Genomic DNA, 13813 nt, shown 5'->3' on the forward strand with positions numbered 1-13813 from the left:
GTCATCTTCGTCAACTTAATCGACTATTTATTGAGAAAGCTCTACTGTTTATTAAAATAAAAGCTACAAAATTTCTAATTTAACAGTTAACTGAAAATTATTATCAACTGACATATTTTCAGACCAGATAAACTTGATTGAAACTTAAAAGACTAACTTACAGATTTTCAGATCTTGGCTCACAACACACACAACCGTAGTGAAAACAACCTATGCCCAACCATAAAGATCTAGGTCTAAGATAAGTAAGTAAGGTAAGTAAGCCAGGTAAGCAAGTAACTGATCTAAGTAATAGCTGACTGCACACAGCAGCGGCATACGACGTGTCGTCGCGACAAACTAGGTACTTTCTATGTATTTCTTTGAAATATTTTCAGACGTGTAGCTAGCAACCGTCACTATTACATAGAAATACATAGACACCAGTAGTGTTGCGACACGGCAGCTGCTGCTGCGTAGAGTCGGCTACGAACTTGCACCTTGCTTGAGTAACAAATCAAATGTGATGAACATTTTCGTCCTATTAGGGGAAAGTCGGGTACATTGGACCACCTGCTAAATTGGAACTTAATATTTCGTAAATTACTCTTTAAATTGCTGTAACGCCCACACTCAACAATAGGTAAATAATTACATTGATTTTATCAGTGATATGGTTTTTGTGTATCATTGAGTTTATGATGCGAAATATTAAGGTGGTACATTTTGCGGCCGGTCCTATACACCAGAATTTCTATGAGTACAAGTAACTAAAAAATCAAATGTGATGAATATTTTCGTCCTTTTAATGCATATGATGATTATACTCGTGTATTTTAATGACTTCCGCGTTTTGGTTGTTCATAGTGTATATGTGTGCTTTACAGCCTTTGCTGTTGTGAGTGGAACACGCCCATCTCGTTTTGTACCCTTTGCATGCAGAAGGTATATGCACCACACATCAGGAGTGTTCGCCCTCGCTGACTTTTGTGAAAGGTCACTGAAAAAAACGATTTGATTTCAACTTTCAAAGGATTTACGATTTTTGTTTATATTTTTTGGGTAATACTGCCTAAAAATCGGTTTCAAAAGTACCACAGAATGTAATGACATAAGCAATGCATTGAGAGATGCTATTTAAGAAGCCCCAATAATAATAATTCAACCAGAACATTTTTTGTCTAAATAATAAAATAGTAATTAACATTTTCTGTGTTAAGAAAATAATATGAAAACTAAATTTTATTCTTCTAACAGAGATCTGAAATTCTTCAACAGCTTTTTAATGAATGATTATGCATATTTACAACTTTTATGACATGATTACAAATTGTAATTATAAATGCTTTGCATCCACGGTAGCAGTGGGTAGAACAGACCCATCGGGTCTTCCCTGAGCTGGACGAAGCTTTCTTAGAGAAGTTATGGCCACCATACCGCAGTAACTGCCTTCCTCTCTGGGACAGTACATATTCTGCCTCTGAAATTACATTGAGTAAATATACATAGTACAAAATTAGATGCAGAAACACTAACAACATTTTAGGTGAAAACACAACGAAAATTTTAAAATTTTCTTTCTTTCTTATTACTTGTAACCGTTAAAACGTCAGTTCAAAAGGATGTATTATAACCAGTAGGTTTTCAGGAGACACAAACGTCTTTTGAACTGACAGTAACGAAAATCTATTTGCCTTAATTTATTACAGCCAGTCAAAATTACTTACTACATGTCACTCCTTATTCTACTAAACGGTGCTGAAGCTGCAACTCCTTTGAAGCCAGCATCTACAGCTTGACTGCCAATAAAAACTTAACCTTTGTTTTATCACCTGTCATCCGCTTTGCACTGGAGGGAAGTCAAACCTTAACATCGAACTCCTCTTATGTGCTTCTGATTAATTTCGTTGCGGATCCAATGACAGTTCACTTTCCCCCGGGAGAAACTTGACATTCAATGGTTGGGTTTTTATTGGCTGTAGATCTTTTATCCTGTAAGTTACGCTTAAATAGTGATGGGAGAAGATAGGGTAGATTATTAAATTGAGCCTCTAGATTTTAAGTAAAAGTGAAGTCAGGCGCTCAAAGTATTTATTAAAATAAATATTTAATCACTACTATTTTTGCCCTGCTTTGATAAAATTTAGGTACATAATAAATTCACTTATGTAAACTACAATTTATGACACTTCTAAGTAATAAATAAGTTGGAAAATATGAACATGAACTAAATTACATTCGTGACTCCACATAATCCAAATAAAACCTCACAACATAAATATTAACGCCCGTATTTACAAACTCTATTCAACGTTGTGCATTCGAATTGCTGCTTCACTTAAGCAAGCATCGTTTGTGAATACGAGCGTAAAAGTGTTTTCCATAAATTAAATACAGTTTTCTCTCTCTACAAGAATGAAGAAAATATAAATATTTTTTGTATCTTACCATTATAATTTTTCTTTTCGCTTACATTGTAATGACTAAGTTTCTTTGGAATGATGATTTACTCGTTTAATACTTACTTAAGGTTCAGTCAAACCAACGCGATCACACGCGATCAGTCGGCGTGCAGCGATGGCTATCAGACTTAAGGTTCGGGCAAACCAACGCGATCACACGCGATCAGCTGGCGTGCAGCGATGGCGATCAATACATTTAAGTCTGGTCGCCATCGCTGCACGCCGGCTGATCGCGTGTGATCGCGTTGGTTTGAGTGAACCGTCAATATATTTAAAATGGCATGTTTTCAAATACAAATTAAAGACCTATAATAATTATCCTAATGACTAGATAATAATACACGTGAGAATTAACACACAATTTTATGACTTAACAAACACATATTATTTAAACATACCTGATGTCTTGTTTGTATAACTTTATATTAAAATTCAACATGCTTACAACTAGACTGGTCCTACATGTTTGCCATAGCGTGTTTACTATATTAATAAGGTTTGTACAGTCGACAGCGTACCAGACTCTACATCATCATCATCATTTCAGCCATATGACGTCCACTGCTGAATATAGGCCTCCCCCAATGATTTCCACAATGGCCGGTTGGTGGCGGCCTGCATCCAGCGCCTTCTTGCTACCTTTATGAGGGCTTTCGCCTCCACTCCAGAACCTTGCTACCGACTCTACATAAGTTTTAATATCAACTATAATAGCGCTTAATTCAGGTAAGATCGATAGTGTGTTTATAAAAGACTATTTCAGTGATTGTGCGCGTTCTTAAACTGGACAATTTGGTTGTTAACCGTCATCAGGGTAGCGAGGCAGCCTTTGAAGCAGTGGGTCGAGCAGACCCACCTACTTTTGGTGGAACTTGCGTGCTTCAAACAGAACGTGTAGTTGCCGTACTTGATCAACTGCTTGCCCCTTGATGACATTATAAACTGGGCTATAAAAAACAGGTGTGTAAAGTCAATTAATCAAAAGATAAGTAGGAAAATAATAAGCATCGAAAAATGTTTTTATTCTACAAAAACACTCCAATCTTCATACTAACCAATTGCAGGCTTGAATATAAAATATTGTTATAAGAATAAGAGGTTTATTTTCAGAAAAAAAGGTATATTCTCATTTTGATCATGCATAATTTGTAAAATGGGATGCAGTAATGTTGAGAAAAAAATTACCTTCTCGTATGTTCATTATTTTTCAACCTAATATATGTGAAACCAGCAAATATTATGATTAAATAAAAACATTGAAATAGTTGAGTATTGTTTTAATGGAAGCATTATTATAGTGATAACTGAAATAGTAAATATATTATGAAATAGTAAATATATTAGTATCGTTCCAAAGTTTTATTTATTTTAATGTGCAGTGTGTAAAGACCGGTAAATATAGTTATACTATCGACAATAATAATTCAATAATTTTAGTTAATTTTGAAGATTCAATTCATCATTCCATATAAATAAAAATAACAACAATAATTGTAGTACACATTTTTTGTATAAAATCAGTAGGACTTTTCAACTTAAAATCATGGCTGGAGAAACACGGTCTGAATTAAATGCTTAAGTTTCTAGCAAACTGTGCCTAAAACAGAAGAAAACAACTAAATTCAAAGGCTACGTAGTACAAAATGTGAGTATTCCAAGAGAAAAACTAGAGTTGTATTAACTACCGACGGAGGCAATTCCCGTGATTCGATAAAATCAATCGTCATCATATTTTCAGCCATAGGACGTCCACTGCTGAACTCCTCCTATGTTCTTCTGGGTACCTACCATGAGTTTACGTTAGGTGTGCTCGCTAGCGAGTACGTCAAAAATCTCTATGAAGATTTTGTTTCTTGAAAGTAGCCGCTAGGGGCGCTGCACAATATGTCATACAATTAATGTCATTTTTTTACGCAGTCGCTAGCGAGCACACCTAACGTAAACTCATGGTAGGCACACTGATTGATTTCGTTGCGGGTCCAATGACAGTTTATCTTTCACCCGGGACAAACTTGACCTTCATTGGTTGGGTTTTTATGGCGGTCAAGCTGAAGATCCTGGCTACACAGGAGTTGCAGTGGTGGGAACGAGAGGTGGGAATAGTCCCGTCCACTGCTGACATAAGCAATGATTTCCAGATTGGCCGGTTGGTANTTAGAAAATAAAAATGTTTTTATTCTACAAAAACCAATCGCAGGCTTTTTAGAAAAAAAAATAGGTAACTGTATTCTCCTTTTGATCATGCGTAATTTGTAAAAATGGGATGCAGTAATGTTGAGAAAAAATTTCCTTCTCGTATGTTCATTATTATTTTTCAACCTAATGAAACCAGCAAACATGATTAAATAAAAACATTTAAATAATTGAGTATTGTTTTAATGAAAGCATTATCATAGTGATAACTGAAATAGTAAATATTAGTATCGTTGAAAAAGTTTTATTTATTTTTAATTTACAGTGTGTAAAGACGGGTAAATATACCTACAAAAAAAAAATTCTTTATTGACAAAAAGTTTTATACAATATTAATAGCGGAGGCTATTATAATATACCTAAGCATATTGTAAATAAAAATAACAACAATTTTTGTAGTACACATTTTTGGTATAAAATCAGTAGGACTTTTCAACTTAGAAACATGGCTGGATAAACACGATCTGAATTCAATGCTTAAATTTCTAGCAAACTGTGCCTAAGACAGAATCAAGGAGTCAGTTAAAACAACTAAATTCAACAACTACATAGTATAAAATGTGAGTATTCCAAGAGAAAAACTAGAGTTGTATTTACCTACGGAGGCAATTCCCGTGATTCGATAAAATCAATCGTCATCACATTTTCAGCCAAAGGACGTCCACTGCTGAACTCCTCCTATGTTCTTCTGATTAATTTCGTTGCGGGTCCAATGACAGTTTAACTTTCCCCCGGGACAAACTTGACCTTCATTGGTTGAGTTTTTATGGCGGTCAAGCTGTAGATCCTGGCTACACAGGAGTTGCAGTGGTGGGAACGAGAGGTGGGAATAGTCCCGTCCACTGCTGAACATAAGCAATGATTTCCAGATTGGTCGGTTGGTAGCGGCATCCATAATCTTCGACTTCAAAAGACCACATTGCACGATTCAAAATTCTAAACTAGTGCGAATGCGAGTGTTCGTTCTTAAGCTTGGTGATTTCATCTCCTAAGGTGTGCACTACAGCCCTGCACCGCTTATGGTTGTGGGTCGAACAGACCCACCTCCTCTTTGGCCCGTATACGGCCTGCATGCAGAATGTAAACCCTCCGATGTCCAGCAGAATCTTCCCTCGGCGGGACCGAACGATTCTAACTTGTTCAGAACTGCCTATATACAAAGGCAGCCTAAACATACCTGAAAAAGTGTCAGTTATAACTTATAATCCATCTGATTTTGGAAGAACGAGGTTTTTATTCAGAAAAAAACAATTGTCGGCCGTTTGGTGAGTCGGCCATTTGGTGTAGTGGTTCGGAACGGACTACTATGCCGAGAGGTCTCGGGTTCGATTCCCGGCCGGGCAGAAATTGAATTGATGAATTTTATTTCTGTGACGGGTCTGGGTGTTACTATGTAATATCTATGTATTTACAAAAAAAAAGTATTTAAGTATGTTTATATCCATTGTCTAGTACCCATAGTACAAGCTTTGCTTAGTTTGGGACTAGAAGCGTAGGTAGTGTATAATGTCCAAGGATATTTATTTTTATTTAATTAAGATCTTTAATTGAAGATCATGTACGGATAGAATTATTGAACTAAATAAAATAAATTGATAGATAAATGTTTATTTGCAAAAACACATTGACACACATTAGCTAAATAAAATAATTAAACAATAATGAGGTAGTTATACTTATAAGTTACGAGTACATGTACTTGTTTTTAAGATTATACTAAGTTTTAGAATATAGTTTCGCTATCAATTGATAAGTTAATTTACGGTACTGTTATGAACTTTATTATGAAAAAACATTTAATTATTAAAATTCATAACAATACAAAATTTTAATATAAAATAATAATGGTAGTTAATATTACACTTAATAAGTTATGTTAGTTATTTTACAATTAATTATATTAGGTCATTGGTTCCCAAAGTGCGCAGGGGAGGCGCAAAGACCTTTAAAGGGGGGCGCGGGTCATCTGTGTACTTAAGTATAAAAAACCCTGCGACCGCTAAGAGAATGCACTGGAATGCATTCTCTTAGCGGTCGCAGGGTCGCTGCTCGATACGACCAATAAATAATTTTGACTGGAGGAGGGGGGCGCGGAATTTTTGTATGATCGAAAGGGGGCGCGTCCCAAATAAGTTTGGGAACCAATGTATTAGGTATTTTTAGTCTAGTAGTAGGTACTTACAAGCTATGTAAGCCTCGGGTTCAATTAATCTAATAATAATAATACATAAAATTAATTTATATTATATGTATAGTTAGTTGGCTTTTGTAGAGCACTTTTAGCCGTATCAACCTCAACCCGGCCAATGCTTCGATATAATAATATGTGCCAGTGCTGAGAAGAAGCAGCTTAAAAAACTCTGTTACAGTCAGTTCTTTTTATTCCTCGTGTTAAAACGAGAATCACTTTTCATATAATTATTCTTTATGTATTGTCGTATCATAATAATCATCGATGCCACTGCGCCTATAAATAAAATAATGAAATCGTTAAAAATAATATAATAGCTGTATTTAAAAAGTATATGTTATTAATATTAATTACGTATAAAAAGGGTTTTCGGGTTAAAATAAGTGGTTTCAGAGAATTTGTATCATAAAAAAACATTTTATTGTTGCTAGAAGGCTTTTATTTTTATTAAGGATACTTATTTTTATATAATTTGAACAATTATACATATCATATATTTTTAAGTTAGAAGTCACGATAGCCGAACGGTGAGGGGGTCGGACTGGCCGACTCGTGATCCGGGGAACGCGGGTTCGGTCCCCGCCGCCGCTCGAGTATTGTGGTGAGCTCACTCGTGATACAAGCAATTTAGCTTAGTACGAGAGGCTAACAGGACTAACAAATGACTAATAATCTTTTAAAAAGTTCCTAATGTCTATGTTCATTGTTTAGCTTCACTATCCGCTCTTCACATAAGTGAAGCAAAGCCCTACATCCTTTATGGTTGTGAGTGGAGCACACCCATCTGCTTTTTATTCTACAAGTAGTCTTCCTGCAAAAAGTGTAGTTTCCCACTTGAATTAGGGGGTAACCTCTTCTTGATAGCTTGACGGTGTAGTTGTAATCTGAAACAGAAAAAAAACATGCACTAAAAAGTACAAAAATAATTACAAATTACTTATTTATTAGGACGAATTAATATTTATACCATGATTGATACTTTAGTTGGTTGATAGTTTAGTCGGTGCCAAGATTATGAAACGTGTGAAGTTTGCCTGCACCGACTCCAAAAGTATCAATCATGGTATAAATATTAATTCGTCCTAATAAATAAGTAATTAATTGTAATTATTTTTATACTTTTTAGTCTTGCTTTAATCGGGTATACTTTGCCTTATTCTGTAACTTCAGATATGATTTGATTTTCGGATAATACTGAAACAAATAATTCCATGACTTTTTACATTCACATTCACAACACCTATTTATAAATATTTGCTATGCTTTGGTACATGTAAACATCGAGTATTAAATTAACTATCGTAATACGGTCGCACATAAAAATAAAAACTGCATCATAATAATGTAGTTGTAATTGCAATAGTTCATATTTAGGAACAAAATTGTATATAAGGAACAAAAGTCTAATATCTGTAAAAGGTAAAATTAAATTAAAATCTTAAGGATCTTACACATTTTAATTAATAATATACTTGATAATTTTACACGAAAATAATTTTAAAGACTGGCAACCTGTCATATTTTTTAACAATCAGTGCACATTGACCGCCTTTGAACATAATTATGTCATATCACGCATTCCATGTAGGGTAGAAAAAGGATCTTTATCTTTAGCCTCTGACACTTCTTGATCATCTTCGAGCACCGGAGATAGCGATGGGCGATTATTACTAAATTAATCGAATTATTCGAATGATCTCTATAATCGAATGTATTCGAAAAGCAATCGCAGTCATTCGATTAATCGACGCGAACAGCGCAGCGAACGAATCATGTTACTAACGAATAACATGATTCGTTCGCTGCGGTCCTGTGAGCGCGCGCCGCACGGTACTATCTACTAGGTACAACGAATGAATCGTCGCGTACAGGTAGGTAAATAGATTTATCATTCGATTGTCGATTATTAAGTATTCGATTTTATTTTTCGAATTACTAAATTGACAATCGAAAGTTCGATTGGTCGATTGTCGATTCATTAGATTTTTTTTTTTCGAACAATCGCCCATCGCTAACCGGAGATCGCTTTCTCGGTCGTTGTGTCACAATACGAGACGACTTTGAGTGTGTGCGTGTAGTTTACGTGTGTGCTCATAAAACTTTACGATGTGACACTAGCCAGCTTTGTACTCTTCAAATACGACACTACTAAGTCACCCTACAATATTTTCTATTGCTGACGTTCGTTCTTCGACGGGCTGTCGTATTTCGAAGCTCAAAGTCAGCCGTCGATGAACGTTGTGTCGTAATCTATTAGAATTTAAGGACCGTCCTTCGACGTACTGTCCCGCAATTTGTAATACCTAATTAATAGAAAGTAAGGCACTAGTCAACAAATCCTCAAAGGCACTTATTATTATATCACAAGTAATTTTGATGATGCACTATATTAATAATTTATTTTGCACCATAATATTTTGATTGGTATACTTAGTCAACTATAAAAATAAAATTTGTTTCTTATGTTAATTAGTGTTTAGTAGTGTGATAGTATTTGTTTTTAAGCTCATCTTCTTTATTTTTTAAAATAACTTCAACATCTTTGGCTGATACTGATTTCCCTGGAGGTAGTTCAAACCGAATGGCACGTATTACTGGCAATTGACATTTCTTATTATTTTCACCTTCCTCCGATAGTGAACGGGGACAGTTAATTTTCTTTTTATTGAGCTCTTCTAGTAAATTCATGTTTACTTCTTCAAATGATGTTAAATCCCTTGGAGGTGTAACATAATTATCTTCTTCTTCTTCGTTTGTCAAATCTATTTCAACATCTTCTGGGATCTTTTGTCCAAGAAGCAAATTTCTTAGTTTAACACATTCATATTCACATTGTGTAATATTCTCATTATGTTCTTTTGCTCTATCTTGATCTTCTTTTGTCGATAAACTTTCAGTATCTTTTGCTAACTCACATTTTCTCGGCAAATTAGAACGATTAATACGCTTCTTTTGCAGTTCAACTTGTGTAGAGTTTTCTTTATTATCATTCGGTTGTTCTATTTCATATTCATATTCATTTGTCAAATACATATCTACTTCTTTCGCGGATACAGATTTTCCCGGCGGGACATTGAGACGTCTAGCACGTTTTCTCTCGGGTTTAGGTTTATCTTTGTTCTCATTCTGTTTTTCTATTTCATCTTCATATTCATATTCATTTGTCAAATACATTTCTACTTCCTCCGCGGATACAGATTTTCCCGGCGGCACATTGAGACGTCTAACACGTTTTCTTTCAGGTTTAGGTTTATCTTCGTTCTCATTCAGTTTTTCTAGTTTTGCTTTTTCTAATGCAGGCTTCTCTAAAGACACAACCTGTTTATTCTCCTTGTTCAGTGTCAAATGTTTTTCAACTTCTTTTACCAAATTCACTGGAGGTATTTTAACAACTGAGAGTACCGTTACGTTTTTAGACGCATCCATAATATTTTGCAAATATTTTTTACATATCTCATCAACATCACCTTGAATTTTGTCAGCAGATAGGTTTAAAAGACTTTTCTTACTCGTGTATACTTTGCCGTACTTTGGTGCTTCGGGCTCGTTTACTTCTTCAGTTAAAGCTGAAACCAAATTAGTAATCAATACAACTAAAAAAATATTTTGAAAATAGATTTCCAACTGTATCTACAAACTTTGTATGTGTGGATAGTTATCCAGGCAATTTAAATTTTTCATTTTTAAGTAGATACACCTGAATAAAGAAATTAAGTACGCACCGTCGATATTTTTACTTTTTTCAGCAGATGGTTCCTTAAAGCTTGTTTTAACCGGGTATACTTTGCCATATTTTGAAACTTCAGATATGATTGTCTTTTCGGATAATGCTGAAACAAATTTAAAAATTAAGATTAATTACACAGCAAAGTACCTATTTATAAATATTTGCTATGCTTTGGTATAAGTAAACATCGAGTAATAAATTAACTATCGTAATACGGACGCACATAAAAATAAAAACTGCATCATAATAATGTAGTTGTAATTGCATTCATATTTAGGAACAAAATTGTATAATATCTGTAAAAGGTAAAATTTAATTAAAACCGAATTTCAGGATTTCAAACATTTTAATTAATCCTACTTGAGAATTTTACAGGAAAATAATTTTGAAGACTGGCAATCCATCATATATTTTAACATCAGTGCACATAGCATAAGGTTTTCATCTTTGTATTATATTAATTATACACGAATGAAATTGAAGAAAAAAATAGGCAATTTCATACTATACTACTAGCGGCCGCCCGCGACTTCGTACGCGTGGATCCCGTTTTACCCCCTTAAGGTTTCGTAAAATTCATTCTTAATGAACACCTACGTTCTAAATGGAACCCCCGTGCAAAATTTGAGACTCCTAGCACTTGTAGTTTCTGAGATTTCGTGATGAGTGAGTGAGTCAGTCAGTCAGTGACCTATCGCTTTTATAAATACAAATTATTTCAATGGGTATGAGTATTATTAAGTTTGATGATCTCATTGTCGTATGTATGCACAACCGCTCGGCATTGCTTGTGGTTGTGGGTGGAGCAGACCCACCTGGTCTTCAGGCCCGTTACCATTTGGGAGCAGAACGTGAACCGACCTATCTGAATCATGGTCTTTCCACGGCGAGACTTCACGAATCTTGCTGAAAAAGGCAGTTATAAGTTAAAGGACGTAGCACACTTTTCAACCCGGAACGGGATCGCAACCGTATCAACTCGAGGCGGTCAGTATTCTTTGTATGAAACTCCATACTGCAACGCACACTTAAACGCCTCGCCTCCGGTTGCCAGCGCGCGAAAGGCGATACAGTGATCCCTTTCCGAGTTGATAAGTCTGCTGTGAACTTTATGGGTGTTCTAAACTTGAAGTTTACTCAAAGAGTTATTTTTTACAACGTCAGCAGCAACTTCCGACCCGTGGGTTACGCCACCGATCTATCGTGCCCCTGTGGAGGACGCTCCCGTTTTTCAATTTGTTACTACCTGACCTTTGTTACTTACACTATATGGGCCATGCCTGAAATAAATGATTTTTATTTTTTATTTATTCATTTATTGAAATAAGTTGTAAGATAGTCAGTTTCGTGAGGTTGAGGATACCGGGTGGAGCTTGTTTCCACCTTGAACTGACCGTCACGTTCCATCAAGTGATATGCAGGGGGAGAGCTACCTAATGTGGTAAAAAAAAACTTTTTTACTTGAAGTTATTATATTTTTCTTATATGTTATTATCTATATATTTTTTTAAACTTATTAACATGTATTAAGAGAAATATGATTTTGTTAGAGATAAACTTTTTAACAATTTTACTTTATCACAATCTTTATTAATTTCAGACAATTATATTATTACAAGTAGTTCTGTCTGATCATAAGCTAAGTACACTATTCACATTGAAACATTTACTTAAATGATGTACCTATTAAAAAAACTTTTTATATCACACTATTCTTTAAATAGGTATTGATTTCGCGCTCTTTATATTATTAATCAGCAAAATAGGTTTACCTAAGCCTAGGCGCAGACCACCGACTTTTAGTTGGCCGATAGTTTAGTCGGTCAGTTAATCATGGAAATGCGCACATTACACCGATTGATTCTTATAATGTCTAACTATCGGCCGACTAAAAATCGGCAGTCTGCGCCTAAGCTGAAGCCTTATTTTAAGAAACAATATGAAGTAGAGAATTATTAATGTTTGTCTGAGTTTGTTGCGCTTCTCAGTAGGTAAGGTAAAAAGATTATTAGACATGTAGAGGCTCCTTAAGAGCAAAATATTTGTCGATTTGAAAGTACTATTTAAATAGTCTAAGCAAATAAATAAATTTTGACTTTGACTTTGTTTTTTACAATACTACTCACAAGATATGAGGGTTAGCCCTGTAGATTATTTCGTGTCCTAACGTGTGTACAATCGCCTTGCACTTGTTTTTTTCGTGGCTCGCACACCGCCATCTTATCTTATCGTTGTACATCCCATTAACCCTGTACTTGTAATCTCCTTCGATGAGAATCCGATTCCCTTTGGATGACCACGTGAAGAACACACCTAAAAAAAAACATATTTTAATTCATGTCCTAATTTTAATCACATACAGTTTTCAGTCGATGAAGCACCTGATGTCGTGCCCTGAGTGCCCGAGCAACTGCACGCAGGAGGATTTGATGAATGCTGCTGATAACGCCACTCTTGTGGCGGAGTTGAGCTGGGCTGACACTGTGTAGGTTTGTTGTCGTCACGAAAAGCAGAAGAAGTCAGTATTCTGGATTCTCATGCCCATTTTCACCATCAATCCCTAATTTTTAAATGATACATAACAGGAATTTTGTTTTAATAGGGGTCACTTAAAATTTAGGGATGGATGGTGAAAACAGGCATCCAGTACCTATACTAAAAACCAGAATACTGACTGCCGCAGATTGGCATCTTTTATCTAACTATGTTGTTAGATGTCAGAAAAAAACATATGAAAATCGAATTATCCATCGATCTTATAGCTATTATAGTTATAATGGGTTAATGGAAAAAATATTGGGTATAATTTTTTTTTATAAATATATTTTAGTTTAAAAATTGCTATCATCGCCATACTCATATTTTTTGAAAATTAACATAAAAATACTTTTATTGCCAGATCAAGTAGTACAAAATAAAAGACAGGCCTCCACACTAGGCATTGCCTGTCATGTGGAGGAAGGAATCAGGATTTACAAGTAGTATTAGGCGGTTATCACACTGCGCCGCGCTCCGCCGCGGAGCGCGGGGCGACAGATTTAATCATTGTATGCAAGTACCACAGTTTGAACCTATAGAAAACACGCGCGGCACTTCACACTGACAACGCGTCCGCGCGCGTGATTTTTATATGAAAATCACGCGCTCCGCGGCGGAGCGCGGCGCAGTGTGATAACCGCCTTAGTACGGCTAAACAGAAGTGCAATATAGGGATACAATAAATCATCGGTTAAAAAGATAGGAAAGGGCATTAGGAATGAG

The 13813-nt window shown here is 35.3% G+C and overlaps 1 protein-coding gene across 1 annotated transcript; it reads right to left on the reverse strand.

Moving 5' to 3' along the window:
• Positions 1 to 8660: 8660 nt before the first annotated feature.
• On the reverse strand, positions 8661 to 13243 carry LOC114355052 (uncharacterized). Its single transcript, XM_028307711.1, has 5 exons — positions 13228 to 13243; positions 12679 to 12865; positions 11328 to 11458; positions 10548 to 10655; positions 8661 to 10391 (listed from the first exon to the last, which is right to left on the reverse strand). The coding sequence occupies exons 1-5, from the start codon at positions 13241 to 13243 to the stop codon at positions 9295 to 9297; spliced, it is 1539 nt and encodes a 512-aa protein (XP_028163512.1). The 3' UTR covers positions 8661 to 9294.
• Between the last annotated feature and the right edge of the window lie 570 nt (positions 13244 to 13813).

Source organism: Ostrinia furnacalis, unplaced genomic scaffold (genome assembly GCF_004193835.3).
Source record: "Ostrinia furnacalis isolate ACB-3 unplaced genomic scaffold, ASM419383v2 OfSCF0195, whole genome shotgun sequence".
NCBI classification, from domain to species: Eukaryota; Metazoa; Arthropoda; class Insecta; order Lepidoptera; family Crambidae; genus Ostrinia; species Ostrinia furnacalis.

Bases quoted from the DNA above. Each gene is read 5' to 3' on its own strand.
- LOC114355052 (XM_028307711.1), bottom strand. The intron at 11,459-12,678 runs GTGAGTAGTATT...TGCCTTTTTCAG, and splicing joins AGGGCTAACCCTCATATCTT to CAAGATTCGTGAAGTCTCGC. The intron at 10,656-11,327 runs GTTGTGCATACA...AATTTGTTTCAG, and splicing joins ACCACAAGCAATGCCGAGCG to CATTATCCGAAAAGACAATC.